This window comes from Myotis daubentonii, chromosome 9, assembly GCF_963259705.1.
Source record: "Myotis daubentonii chromosome 9, mMyoDau2.1, whole genome shotgun sequence".
Classification (NCBI taxonomy): domain Eukaryota; kingdom Metazoa; phylum Chordata; class Mammalia; order Chiroptera; family Vespertilionidae; genus Myotis; species Myotis daubentonii.
The window spans coordinates 16,925,882-16,941,192 of record NC_081848.1 but is presented as its reverse complement, the minus strand read 5'-3'; the positions used below and the strand labels follow the sequence as shown (position 1 = coordinate 16,941,192).

Genomic DNA, 15,311 nt, shown 5'->3' with positions numbered 1-15,311 from the left:
TTCATCTTTTCTTATGGCTGAGTCCTACTAGGATTTTAGAATCTGACTTTGCATGTTACAGAGGATTCTTCTAAGTTGTCTCTATCAGGCTTAGAATAACGGGATTATTTTCACCAACTAAGCCTTTGTTGATTCATGACAGGTTGGGCGGGGGGATGAAAAGGCAGAGCACAGTTTCCTCTCACTGCCACCAGCTGTAGTAGTCAGCCAAACAGTGCACAGAGCTCTTGGAATAGCTTGACAGATGTGCCATAGTGTTAATAACAGTAATTATACTGTAAGTGCCAGTAGAAGGAAAGATTTTCAATGGAAAATATCAGACTCAAGAGGTGAGAGGTTGCTGTGTAAATAAAAGAAGAGGGGAGATAACTAATCTTAATATAGGACTTGCCCCCTCCCCCCCCCACAAAGACTTCAGCATGTATGAGACTTACATTAAATCTTGAGTTACTTGTCTGCTTGGATCGTTTTTCTGCCAGCAGATCTTTGACTGTGTGCTTCACTCTCACGCCTTGATATACTCGTTTGCTGTAGTCTCCTGGGACTTAAGCAAATGGAATAGTAACAATCAAATGTGGGTGGAGTAATCAGGTTAACAACTAGAGGGCTGTAGTCAGAGGCTATAATTGTAATACTGTTTTATTGTTAGCATGATAGACTTGAATTTGAAGAGGCTTCACAGAGGTCATCTAGTCCCATCTCCTGGCCCTGAATGGAAACCCAACCAAGCTCTGATTAAGTGAAAGAAACACCATTCCAACTTCTACACAACAACTCTTCAAAGTGTCTTCTTATTTGTACTCTGGTTTGCCAAGATCTACGTAAGGAAGACTTAAAATTTATGCTTTAATAGCGAGATCAGGGATTGGATGCAACTAGAAATGATGCTTCTTACTGCATGGTGCAAAGGTGGATTTGCATGATTCAGATTACAGAGGGAAAGTATTCCTGCTGGCTCACATTCCTACCTGCTGTGGCTGAGCAGACCAACTGGACTGTTTCAGGAAGATTATGTTCTTTTGTTGTTGTTGTTAATCCTCACCCCAGGATAGGATTCCCATTGATTTTTAGAGAGAGTGGAAGGGAGGGAGGAGAGAGAAAGCCACATCAATTGGTTGCCTCCTACACACACCCTGATCAGAGACTGGGCAAACCTGTAACCCAGGTATGTGTCCTTGTCCGGGAATCAAAACAACAATCATCTGATGAGCAGACCTATGCTCCAAACACTGAGAAACACCAGGCTAGGGCAGGAAGATTATATTATTAAAGAGAAAGTCATTTGTTTCTGTTCACTATACTAATTTATGTATTTTTTTATTTTTGAAAATATAGTTACACAACATGAAGAGTTGCTGCTTTGAAACTAAGCCAAGGATCAGGGAAGTGTCATTCATTTATTTAAGAATATTTATTGAGCACTTACCACATGTACTGATCAACCATATTATGGTGCTGGACAAGATACATGCATTATTTCATTTGATCCATTTTACAGATGAAGAAGTTGTGGTCTGGGGCTAAAGTGATTTGTCAAGGTCTCATAGCTACTAATCAGCAGACTTAGTGGCCAGGATCCAGACTGAGGTTAGATTGTAGCTCTAACAACCAGAAAATTTGCTATTTTACCCTGATGAAATTACAGAGCGATAACAGGCTATTGAGAAAATATTACCCCAAGGATATGAAATTGGGAACATGGCTTTTGGGGACAGTGAGTTCCTTGTCACTAAGGGTGATCAAACAAAGACAGGAGAATCTTTTGCTTGGATGATGAAAGAAGTATTTAAGCTCTTAATTGGTGATTAACTAGAGGAATTATAAGACATTTTTTAACTCTGAAATTGTTGTTCTGTAGATGGTTGGATGGTTTTGACTCATTGAGGTGTTGCTGGTCTATCAGCAATTTCAGCTGGCTTAGAATTCAGCATCAGTGTATATGGCAGAACATACTAACATATATATGCATTAGGTATATAACCAGAAATGTTCTCCAATCTGGTTGAACTTGTAAATAATCTAGCATATATTTGACTTCTAAGTAAAATCTCATCACAAAGAAGATGAAAGGAAGGAAGGAGGAAACCAAACCCAAACCAGGGGCAGAACGATGCATTGGTACAAAGGCTGCTGACCTGAGTCAGTGCTATACAACCACATACTAATCACTGACTTGGGGAAATCACCATCTCTCGGCCTCATGAATAAGAAATAATCTATAGGTTCCAAGACCATATATTGTTTAATACAAATAAAAGCACACACTATGTGGTCTCAGCAAAACAAAGTTATTTAAAAGGTCCCTTGGGTCTAATTTTGACAGGAGTTGGACTATATATATTTTTTAAAAATTCTTTATTGTTTAAAGTATTACATGTGTCTCCTTTTCCCCCCCATTGACCTCTCCCCCGCCACCCCTTCCCCCAAGCACAAGGCCCCCCCCTCCCCCGCCACTGTCTGTGTCCATTGGTTATGCTCATAGGCATGCACACAAGTCCTTTGGTTGATCTCTTACCCCCTAATCCCCTGCCTTCCCTCATAGGTTGGACAGTCTGTTCAATGCTTCAATGTCTCTGGTTCTAGTTCTCTTCATCAGTTTATGTTATTCATTATATTCCACAAATGAGTGAGATCACGTGATATTTATCTTTCTCTGACTGACTTATTTCGCTTAGCATAATTCACTCTAGTTCCATCCATGCTGTTGCAAATGGAGAAAATAAACAAATGGGACTACATCTAAATGAAAAGCTTCTGTATAGCAAAAGAAACCATAACCAAAACAACAAGAAAGCCCACTGCATGGCAGAATATATTTGTCAATGTTATCTCCGATAAGGGTTTAATCTCCAAAATTTACAGGGAACTCATACAACTTAACAAAAGGAAGATAAACAATCCAATAGAAATATGGGCAAAGGACCTAAATAGACACTTTTCAAAAGAGGACATTCAAAAGGCGGAGAGACATATGGAAACATGCTCAAAGTTACTATTCATCCGAGAGATGCAAATCAAAACAACAATGAGGTACCATCTCACACCTGTCAAGATGGCTATCATCAACAAATCAACAAACAACAAGTGCTGGAGAGGATGCAGAGAAGAAGGAACCCTCTTGCACTGCTGGTGGGAATGCAGACTGGTGCAGCCACTATGGAAGACAGTATGGAGTTTTCTCAAAAAATTAAAAATGGAACTCTCATTTGACCCAGTGATCCCACTTCTAGGAATGTATCCCAGGAAAACAGAAACACCAATCAGAAAGGATATATGCACCCCTATGTTCATAGCAGCACAATTCACAATAGCTAAGATTTGGAAACAGTCTAAGTGCTCATCAGCAGACGAGTGGATTAGAAAACTGTGGTACATTTACACAATGGAATTCTACACTGCTGTAAAAAAGAAAGAATTTTTACCATTTGCAACAGCATGGATGGGACTATATATCTTTTAATTAAAGAGGCTTAAAGAATGTCTTTCAAATCAGCCTCAAATTTAAAGATTAATGACCTTATGATTTTTTTCAAAGGAACATAAGTGTTGTTCCTAGAATTATATGTGATGACTTATCCTATATAATAAAAGGGTAATATGCACATTGACCCTAACAGCAGAACAACTGGGAATGACCGGGCACTATGACACACACTGACCACCAGGGGGCAGATGCTCAATGCAGGAGCTGCCCCCTGTTGGTCAGTGTGCTCTCACATGGGGAGCTCTGCTCAGCCACAAGCCAGGCTGATGGCTGCCAGCACAGCAGTGATGGCGGGAGCCTCTCCCGCTTCCTCAGCAGCGCTAAGGATGTCCAACTGCAGCTTAGGCCTGCTCCCCACTGTCAAGTGGACATCCCCTGAGGGCTCCCGGGCTGCCAGAGGGATGTCTGACTGCCATCTTAGGCCCAATAACCCAGGGAGTGGGCCTAAGACAGCAGGTGGACATCCTCCGAGGGGTCCCTGACTGTGAGAGGGCACAGGCCGGGCTGAGGGACCCCTCCGAGTGCACAAATTTTTGTGCACCAGGCCTCTAGTCTTTTAGAAAAGCCTAAGGCTGTATTTACTCATTAAATATTTTTTTTTCTTTTTAATATCTTTTTATTGATTTCAGAGAGGAAGGGAGAGAGAGAGGGAGAGATAGAAACATCAATGATGAGAGAGAATCATTGCTTGGCTCCCTCCTGTACACCCCATGTGGGGAATCAAGCCTGCAACCTGGGCATGTGCCCTTGACCGGAATCGAACCTGGGACCCTTCAGTCCACAGGCTGACGCTCTATCCACTGAGCCAAACCAGCTAGGGCAAGTGTGATATATTTTTTTTTTAATTAAATCTGTATTGTTCAGATTATTACATTTGTTCCTTTTTTTTCCCCCCCATAACTCCCCTCCTCCCAGTTCCCACCCCACCCTCCGCCCTCACTCCCCACCCACTGTCCTCATCCATAGGTGCACGATTTTTGTCCAGTCTCTTCCCACATCTCCCACACCCCTTTCCCCCCCAGGAATAGTCAGTCCATTCCCTTTCTATGTCCCTGATTCTATTATAATCAACAGTTCATTCTGATCATCAGATTATTTATTCACTTGATTCTTAGATTCACTTGTTGATAGATGCATATTTGTTGTTCATAATTTGTATCTTTACCTTTTTCTTCCTCTTCCTCTTCTTAAAGGATACCTTTCAGCATTTCATATAATCCTGGTTTGGTGGTGATGAACTCCTTTAGCTTTTCCTTATCTGTGAAGCTCTTTATCTGACCTTCCGTTCTGAATGATAGCTTTGCTGGATAAAGTAATCTTGGTTGTAGGTTCTTGGTATTCATCACTTTGAATATTTCTTGCCACTCCCTTCTGGCCTGCAAAGTTTCTGTTGAGAAATCAGCTGACAGTCGTATGGGTATTCCCTTGTAGGTAACTGAGTTTCTTTCTCTTGCTGTTTTTAAGATTCTCTCTTTATCTTTTGCTCTTGGCATTTTAATTATGATGTGTCTTGGTGTGGTCCTCTTTGGATTCCTTTTGTTTGGGGTTCTCCGCGCTTCTTGGACCTGTAAGTCCATTTCTTTCACCAGGTGGGGGAAGTTTTCTGTCATTATTTCTTCAAATAGGTTTTCAATATCTTGCTCTCTCTCATCTTCTGGCACCCCTATAATTCTGATGTTGGTACGCTTGAAGCTGTCCCAGAGGCTCCTTACACTATCCTCGCACTTTTGGATTCTTTTTTCATTTTGCTTTTCCGGTTGGATGTTTTTTGCTTCCTCGCATTTCAAATCATTGACTTGATTCTTGCGCTCCTCTGGTCTGCTGTCGGGCGTCTGTATAATATTAGTTATTTCAGTCCGTGTGTGCTTAATTTCTAGTTGGTTCCCCAATATAAGATCGAGGGTCTTATTAGTTTTCGTGTAGATCTCATTAAGTTTATCGGCAGCTTCTAAACAGTTCTTGAGAGACCTTAAAAGTGTGGTTCTGAACTCTATATCTTCCATTGACAATTTTGTCCTGTTTCTTTGTCTCCGCATTTTGTTATGCTTCCTTGGTGCACCCCCTAGTGGTCTTTGTTCGCAGTCTTATAGATAAATCTTGATTGTTGTAGCTAATTCCAGGGAGGGTTTGACCTCCAGGCCAAGTGGCTATGAGAATCAGCTGTGTCAGCAGTGAGAGAACTTCTGTCCTCTAGGGAGGTGCTAATCTAGCCTTTGCCTGAGGCTATCCGGCAAATGCCTCTGTGCAGGGCTTGGGCGGGGCAGGTCGCACAGGATCAACAGGGTGGGCCGGAGAGAGCAGTTATGGCGGCTCTCAGTCCTGTCCCCAGGGGCTCTGCCTCTCTGGGTCCCAGCACCCGCTGCAAAGCTCGGAGAGAAAGCTGCACTCGCTCTGACCGAAGCCAGACAGTCCCGCTTCTCCCGTTTGAGTCTGGGCTCCTAAAGACTCGCCTGGATCTGGTGCTCAGAGTCTGCGACTCCCTCCCGATTGAAAACAACAACCGCGCCCTCAGCCGCCAGCCAGCTGCGCGCACTCCGCACCTCAGAATTTGACTTCAGCACTGCGCCTCCTCTGAGTGTCCGTATGCGTTTCTCTTTCCTCCTAGTTGTAGGACTTCCACTCAGCCAGCGTTCCTGTGGTTCTGGGTGATGTCCCTTCCGTTTTTTGGTTTCACTTTTGAAGTAGTTGTTCAAAGCAGCAAACTCCGGCGTTAACCTATGCCGCCATCTTGGTTGATCCTAAATATTTATTGAATATTTTCTGTGTCAAGCATTTCAGAACAGGAGATGCAAAAGAACATGCTATCAAGTGCGAGGAGAAAAATACTAAAAAAGTAATTATAATGCAAATGTGCTAAGTACAACAAGAGAAATATGCTTAAGATACTCAGATAAACACAGAATGTGTCACTTCCTTGTGAGTGTGGGAGGGTGTTAGGGAAGGCAAGGTGACACCTGAGCTGAGGTAAGGGGTGTGTGGTGATGGCAAAATGGGCAAGAACATTCAGGCATGGAGACAGCATGGGCAATGGCCTGGAGGCAAGAATACAGAGGTGTGTGAGGGATGATGTGGCAAGAAGTGAGCCTGGGGAACTAAAATGAGTAGGGCTCAGTCATGAAGTTTCTTGTATATGAAGGAGTTTGGCCTTCATCCTATTCAACATGGAGCCATTGCAGGCTTTTAAGCATGGGTGTATTGTGGTTAGATTTGCATTTTAGATGGACTTTTCTGGAAGCTGTGTGAAGAATGGACTTAAGAATCACAAAACCACAGGGAAATCAGGCAGGGGGTTTGTAGAATAATTTGGGCAAGAGGTGATGGGGTCTGAGCAGCGGTAGATAGGAGGGCAAGCAGCAGACAGATCTGGCAATTATTTGTATGTGGGAGGGAAAGGAGAGGGAAGATCCAAGGGTGATTCTCAAGTTTCCATCATGGGGTTGTTCTAAGTACAGAAGGCCCAGAGCCATCATGATGTTGATGGTAATGAAACCGGGAAAGAGGATGAAATCTCTTGGGGGAGTGTTTAAAAGGTAGAGTCACATGATGGCACACATAGAAACAATATGTGTCTGGCATATGGGAATAAACAGGCCAGGCTGTTGCCAAGGGCTGAGAGGATCAATATCCTGGGAACTCCCGTAACACCAATTCCTAAAACATTGGACTAAATGGTTAAAGATGGAACCATCCTTTTCTTGGGGTTGCACTACTGTCCAATGAACATCTAGTGGGGACAATACTGCTAATGCCTAAGATAGATAGATAGATAGATAGATAGATAGATAGATAGATAGATGCTTAAAGATGGTCCTGTGGAACATCCTCATTTGAAGGGTTATCAGAGGAGGAGAAAACCCAATGAAGAAGAAATGGTTGGAGAAGAACCAGGTCAAACCAAGGGAATAAGGTATCACAGAATTTAGGGGGGGAGATTTTAAGAAAGAAGGGAAAGGTATGATGTGCAACAGAGTGATCCAGGAAGATAGAGACAGCAAGGCATCCTTTCAATGCAGTGGTTGGTGTTAGACTTCCCCAATGGCAATTTTGGGAGAGTAGGGTAGTTAGAACCTTGTTCCATGATACCTCTAACCTCATCTCCTAATACTCTCCTCCTTACAGGTAATCATGTCAAGAGAAGAGGTAGAGAAAGGGAGGGAAATGACTTTTTGAAGTTTGAATGAGAAAGGGAAACAAGAGATTGGATGATAACTAGAGAACACTATAGGGTCAAGGAGACATTTGTTTATGTTTTTATATCTATTTATGTACTTACTAGAGGCCCGATGCACGAAATTCATGCAAGAGTAGGCCTTCCTTCCCTGACTGCTGGCACTGGCTTCCCTCTGGCAGCCAGGACCCAGGCTTCCCTCCGGCTGCCGGCAGGCACCCGGGACCCAACCTGGGCTTCCCTCACAGCCTCGGCTTCTTCCGGAAGGTTGTCCAGAAGGACATCCAGTCTAATTAGCATATGACACTTTTATTATTATAGATGGGTGGCAGAGATTAGAGGATATTAAAGTAGGACAGAAGAAAGGACTAAAGATTTAGGAAAAGAGGGAGAAAATGATGGAAGGATGTTTTGAAAAAGAAGCAAGAAATTGGGGTCAAGGGCACAAGTTGGTTCTCAACCTCTGAGACTAGAGTAAGGAAAGGGGAGGGGTGGTATGCTCAATGACCAAGGCACCTCTACTCTAGTGTCCCTGAAGCAGCCTGGAGTAGGAGAACAACTCAAGTACTAAATGTCACAAGAAGGCAGGGGTCAAAGTCAGATAGACAAGCCTAAGTGCCGGGAGCCGGTCCATCCTTGCTGTTTCAAGGGACCTGGCATATATGGCATACGGTTCTTAATATGTTTGCTCACCTTCTTGGCGCTGTGTTTTAACCAAAGTCACCTCTCCGAGAAAGGTTGAATCCCCAGGTAGGGATTTTCCCCTGAAGTTAGGGAGGGAATAAAACCCCTCAACTAAGTGCCAGGCAGGTAATTAATCCCTTTAACTACGAACAATCATGCTTAAACTACATAATCTTTTCTCCCTGGAATGGAGATAAGAAACGCCCTAACCTTTGTAATAGAGATTGATAGGATTGAATCAACTGGTATAAATACAGTTGTAACAAGACAGAAACACTCAGAACTTAGAACAGAATCAAGAAGACAGAGCCTACACGGAGCCTAGAGACAGAAGAACTTCGCTGGAGAGAGCATGCCGGAGGATCCTGGAGAGGGACTGGCCTCGGAGCCTAGAGACAGAGCCTAGCGGGAGAACATGGCAAGGGATCCTGGACTGAACCTGACTACAGAGATTGGCAGGAGAACCTGACTGGAACCTGGACACTGAACCTGACTGGAGAGCCTGGACAGAACCTGGCTGGAGAACCTAGCAAGGGAACATGGCTACAGAACCTCGCTGGAGATCTGAAGCAGAACCTCTCTGGAGATCCGGGCTAGAGATCCTGGCTAGGTTGCTGATCAACTGAACCCTGTCTCCGTGTCCTTCCTTCTTCGCCGACTCCGTCCACGCCTTTGGGGACCCCTGGACCCGCTGGGGTTGGACCCCGGCACCTAAGTAAGAATACACCCAGTAATCCTCCAAGTGTGGTCTCTGCACCAGCAGCAAGGGCATCAGCCAGAAGCTGGGACATTCAGGTTCTCAGGGTCTCCTCCAGATGAACGAATCAGAAACTTTAGCGGTGGGGGCCCAGAAATCCATTGTTTAATGAGTCTTCCTGGTGATTCTGATGAGAACCACAGGCATACATAAGAGTAAGGACTTTGGATAAGGTTCCTGCGGAGGTGGGGGCCAACTCTAACAGAGGCATCCTGGCTAAGCATAAAGGTCGATGACTGGTAGATGGCAGGTGTGGACTAAGGTCTGCGAGGAGGAGGTGGAAGCTGAAGAGGTCCAGGCTGGATCCTTTGTGTGTTTGCAGAGTCTTGGCTTCACTGTTTTTCTGAAGGCTTTTTAATTGCTGATTTCAAGCTGAATGATCTACTTATGCTTTATGTGTATGCCAAAAAGCCTAGGGGAATTACACCTATTCTAAATAAGTTTAACAAATAACCACATAGCAATGAATAGAGGGATAAAGTTCATGGGATGGTAAACAACCAGATCAACACTTCTGAAGTTTTATCATAAAACAATCAGTCTTACATTCCAGTTGGCACAGACTTGTTGGATGGGGCTATATGCCACAGGGGATGCAAAATAAGTTTAGAACATATAACAGATGTCCTCAAAGAGATCCTATTTTAGTGAGAGAAATAAGACATTCACACGTGAAAGGTAGGGGAAGAGTACACTCTGCATTGTTGATAAACTTTTTTGTGGGAAGGGATGGGTGGGACTTGGGTTGGATTTAGACCAGTGGTTCTCAACCTTCCTAATGCAGCGACCCTTTAATACAGTTCCTCATGTTGTGGTGACCCCCAATTTCATTGTTACAAATTGAACATAATTAAAGCATAGTGATTAATCACAAAAACAATATGTAATTATATATGTGTTTTCTGATGGTCTTAGGCAATCCCTGTGAAAGGGTCATTCGACCCCCAGAGGGGTCGCACCCCACAGGTTGAGAACCACTGATTTAGAAGGTTGTGGATGGGATGGGAGGAGGAAGAAAGGCATTTTAGACATCAGGAATGACATGAGCAAAAGAAGAGGCAGGAAGGAGCAAGGCATGTGCAGAAAGGGTAAAGAGCTAGTGTAATTGTGGTGGCTTAATAAAATAAAATATATAGGGCAGGAACTTTGACAAGAATTAGAACTGTACATCTAAGAAACATCATTAAAGGTATGGTAATGAAAGCTATGAAAATGAAGTTCTCCAAGGAAGACTTTGCAGCAACAGAGGAATAGAAATCCAAGCGCTGAGTATGGGGAAAAGGCTACAGTTCTGGTTCTCAGGGGAAGGCAGGGGGTCAGGGGGTGGAGGGCGGGGATCAGAAATATGAGTAATGTACCATCAGGATAGCATCAGAGAAATGAAAGAAAGAGGGCCCATAGAGAAAGAGAAATAACTAGCAGGTGCTCAATAAAAACTTGTGGAGCAAATAAAGTGCTTTAGAGAAGTTGAGGAAAATGAAGGCCCAGAAAGGCCACAAGGTTTGCAAAGGTGCAGACCTTTTTGAGCGCACAGGGAGCAGTTTTGTGAGAGGTGGCAACGACACCCTTTCTCTGGTTGTGAGAAAACAGCGGCCGTGGGGATAAGCCATGTTCTGAAGCAGTGGCACAAAAAAGCAAAGACCAACCTTTTCCCAGCACCTAAGGTGAATTAAAATAAAGTTTAACTAAGCCATGGGACCTAGTACACATTCTTTCAACTATCATCTGGAATAGTCTTCACGTTTTTGAGAATTCTCAGAGTGGCTTAACTTCCCTGCCCTCCTTTTTTGGAGTGCAGTGATATTTAGAGTTTAAAATGTTACCAGTATTCCTACTCCCAAACATTATTTTCCCTGTGTTTTGTGTCTATTTAAAGACTACACACCTGTATAAACCTGGAGACACTTGAGTTTTTATTCAAATACTCTAGGTACCAGCTTGCATTCAGATCAGTTGTTGATAAAACAAAGACAAGTTTCCGGAGAGAAAACAACACAAATTTATCAATAAGAATCTATTTGTTCTTTAGAATTTGAAAAAAATTGTACTGTGGTATTGTGATATTGATATATATATATACCAAATTGTCTCAATCATGCCCTCTCCTTATTCCCGTTCACTTTGCTGAATAATTTGGCCCATAGTAGATATAATGGTGCGGTTACCTTAACCTTATTTTTGAAAATTAAACAGTTTCTGCATTAAGTAAAAGTCATGTATTTTGGAGTTTAATATTTTAAATGTATGTGATTCATAAACCTTTTTTTGTTATTAAATATAGAATACATTTATGGCAGTGGTCTGCAAACTGCGGCTCGCGAGCCACATGCGGCTCTCTGGCCCCTTGAGTGTGGCTCTTCCACAAAATACCAACTTTTGCGCATGGGCCACGAAGTTTCAATCGCACTGTACGTGTGCGCCTGCACATGGTATTTTGTGGAAGAGCCACACTCAAGGGGCCAAAGAGCTGCATGTGGCTCGCGAGCCGCAGTTTGCTGACCACTGATTTATGGTATCTGAAGTACATCCTTATTTTCCTATTTTTTATGACATTCTCTGGAATACTTTTTCTTGCTTTCAAAACTTTAGAGTCTCTAAGTGCATGCTTGTTATAGACATAAGGGAATAAAGAGATAGTTCAAAACAGAAAAAGAATAAAACAAATACTCATCTCATAACTTTAGAAAATAGTAACTTATGTTTTGAGTTACATCATTAGACAATGCCAAAATTAAGATAATAGATGATCCTTGGCCAGGTGACCCAGTTGCATGGAGTGTCACCCCATACACAGAAAAGGTGGTGGGCTTGATTTTTGGTCAGGTCATATACCTAGGTTTTGGGTTCCATCCAAGTTGGGGCGTACATGGGAGGCAACCAATTGATATTTCTCTCACATCAATGTTTCTCTCTTTCTCCCTTTCTTTCTCTCTAAAATCAATAAAAATACCCTCAGGTGAGGATTAAAAATAAAGATAATAAATAAATTCTCCCTGCACTGTATACTCTCAAGGAACAGAACATAGGCACACTCTCACTCAAGACAGAGCAGCATAAAAATCCTAAGTGACAAGTTACTGGTGGACAGCATCCACATTGGTTTTATTTCTCTGTCTGTCAGGAAAGTGCCGAGAATGAGGTCCGGACAATCCAGTGGCAAGGCAGTGTGTCAGTGCACCACCTGGCTCAGGGGCAGCCCTGGCACCGTGGGGCCCTCTCAGGCCACTAGCCCAGCTCTGCCTTCCTTGCTGAGGGGCAGACCTCCTCACCAGGAGACAGATACCTGCCCAGGAATAATAGTGGTAGGTCTACACCTTCGAAAGTCTCAGCGTCTGTGCTTCCATGTCTGATCTGGGAAATGGTATCATATTAGTTTTATTATGGGGGACCTCCAGGAGGACACAAGGAAAGGCACATTCAGCAACTTCTCTAGAAATGTTCAAAATATCAAGTATTGAGCAGAAAATAATATATACTGCTTTTGAAATAAAGACCAAAACTTTTAAAGAAGTGAAGCCAAAGTAGTTCACCTGTTAGGATTTTGTCAGTTTGGCTGGCCCAGGTAGCAGGCCTCCATCCACAGCCCCTCCTATCCACAGCCCCTCCCAATACCCCAACAGCCCCCCCTCCCAATACCCCAACAGCCCTGCTCTGCACCTTTAGAGCCTCATAGCTGGATCCAGAAACTTAGCATTCCTGCCAATAACCAATTCCATGCTGCAGGACCTAGGAGCTTGTGTGGCTCTGGCTGTCTCCTTATCTTTTGAGATCAGACTTTGAAGAGCTGTGGTGCTTTAAAATAATATTAGTTTTTCCTCCAAGCTACTGCCCAAGGCATATTTGAAATAGTTCCTGTCATTATTGACATTTAAAATGCTCACTTTTTCATCTCAAATTTGGGTTTTCCTCTCTGCTGACACTAACATCCGTGTCTTCAGAGTGAACAAGCTGAGAAAGATTTGTGTAAAGTTTGAATTCATGAAATAACGGCTCAGGTTCTCCCTTACATGTATGTGGGAAGACCTTCATCCTTAGCTTAAGAGCTCAAAGCAAGATGCATGAGTAAAAGATATTTGAAGTTCTGAATATATGTGGCTCTTTCTCTTGCACTTTCCTTATAACAATGGGTGTACTGGAAGTCATTACATTTAACATAAAATTTCACTAGACTGAAAAAGAATGCTTTAATATCCAAGTCCTCATTTTATAAAAATAATGTTCAATAGAGTTGATCTTTCAGATTAATGCCAACCTAAACTCTATGCAGCAAAAGGAAATCTAACAATTAAGGATTATATGTGACTGGAATTATGAAATGTTACCAAGAGTACTAAATTGTTGGTGTCTGATGTATGTTTTCATATTTTTATATTTCATATTCTAGCCAGGGTTAAGGATATTTCTTCTTGTTCTTAGCTTCATTTATGACTTTATGATGCCAAAAATAAACATAAGCATTATTAAAAGCTTTATAAAAATTGTAAAAATCAACGCTGACTCACCACCTTCCATTCTTGATGGTCCTGGTGAATTCCCTTCTGGACGGGATGCAGGGTTTCTGGTGAGCGAGCGGCCTGCTCTCGTGGGTAAAGGTCCTGGCCTCCTACAAGCTCAGCCAGGTCCTGAAGGAAAGGCCTCTGTACACGGTAGTGATGCTTCTGAAATGACTTGCTTTAGATTTTATTAAATGCAAATCCTTGGTGTCTGTTTCTCTGCAATTTGCATCCCCACTGTAGATTATATATGAAGGTACTTTTTTCCTCCCTAAGAGGATTTTTATTCAGTAACAATGAGTTTCCATTAGGAGCCCACGCTTTTAAAAGTTTATTATGTAAACAAGGAATCCATTATTTGTCTATGAATAGCAGTGGCATTTTCTATCCCTTTAATTTAGTTAGGTTTTACAAAAATAAAATGTATGAAAAGCCCATATTTCCCTGTTCAAAATGTAGGTATTGTGCCTGTAATACTTAGATTATGGGTACATGATTTTTAAAAGCTGGGTGTCTTTCAGATATAGGCGGAATCCTAGGAAAACGTTTTTGTTTGGGAATCAGAATAAAAATGAATGCCATTTTAATATAATTGACTAGCCTTTTCATTATGTATAAACTATATAATACATATTTATATATGCTCCATAGCAGAACCACTGGTGTAGCTGGTTAGAAATACCTTTGCTTAGTCTCTATCCTGTTCTAATTCAGAATCTTTTGAAGAGAGGCTCAAGATAGCTGTATTTTAAGCCACACTTTCTGATATTTTAAAAGAGGGCATTGTTTTGATAAAAAATTATGAACAATAAAATGGCAATAAATACATACCTATCAACAATTGCATTTAAAAAACAAAATAAATGAACCAGCAGAACAGAAACAGATCATGGTTACAGAGAACATTTTGACAGGTGCCAGATGGGAGGGGGTTGGGGGAGGGGTGAAAAAGGTGAAAAGATTAAGAAGTACAAATCGGTAGTTACAAAATAGGCACAGCACAGGGAATATAGTCAATAATATTGTAATAAGTATGTATGATGTCAGATGGGTGTGACATTTTTGGGGTTGATCACTTAGTAAGTTATGTAATGTTCAGTCAAGGGGGTATACACCTGAAACTAATATAATAATGTATGTCAACTGTAATTGAAAAGTGAAAATGGCCGAAACCGGTTTGGCTCAGTGGATGGAGCGTCGACCTATGGACTGAGGGGTCCCGGGTTCGATTCCGGTCAGGGGCATGTACCTTGGTTGCGGGCACATCCCCAGTGGGAGATGTGCGGGAGGCGGCTGATCGATGTTTCTCTCTCATCGATGTTTCTAGCTCTCTGTCTCTCTCCCTTCCTCTCTGTGAAAAATCAATAAAATATATTAAAAAAAAGAAAAGTGAAAATGATTTGAAAATGGGGGAAAGGGGATCTATATTGATGTACAGTCAGTGTTGTGAACGCCTCTATAGCAAAATGAAAAGAAGTCACGTTTTAGGTATTTTCTGACATTTTTCTCATTCTTTACCCACAATTGCTGTTTAACCTAATTTTGCTTCTGCCTCCTGGTCCTAAACAGAGTGAGTTCCCGGACCCCTTTCTAGTCTGACTGGATTTGTGTAACACTTGACATTTTAGGACTTCAGATGGGTATCATCTTCCTGGTCCTCCAACCTGGCTCTGAGTCACATGCCCAACCCCGTTTCAGACCATAACATCTAGAGAACCTTGTTTC

General features: G+C 42.4%; 1 protein-coding gene and 1 non-coding gene across 2 annotated transcripts in view; one reads left to right on the top strand and one right to left on the bottom strand.

Moving 5' to 3' along the window:
* POU2AF2 (POU class 2 homeobox associating factor 2) overlaps positions 1–13,704 on the bottom strand; it is a 40,097-nt gene extending 26,393 nt beyond the window's left edge. The window contains exons 1-2 of the mRNA XM_059710958.1: positions 13,596–13,704; positions 435–544 (exon numbers count right to left, since the gene is read on the bottom strand). Coding sequence (XP_059566941.1) covers positions 435–544; positions 13,596–13,605 — 120 coding nt within the window. The 5' untranslated portion in view covers positions 13,606–13,704. The remainder of the gene's footprint in view (positions 1–434; positions 545–13,595) is intronic.
* LOC132242467 (U4atac minor spliceosomal RNA) lies at positions 7,168–7,365 on the top strand. The gene has a single exon (XR_009454652.1). It is a non-coding gene; the product is annotated as a U4atac minor spliceosomal RNA (small nuclear RNA).
* Positions 13,705–15,311: the final 1,607 nt, after the last annotated feature.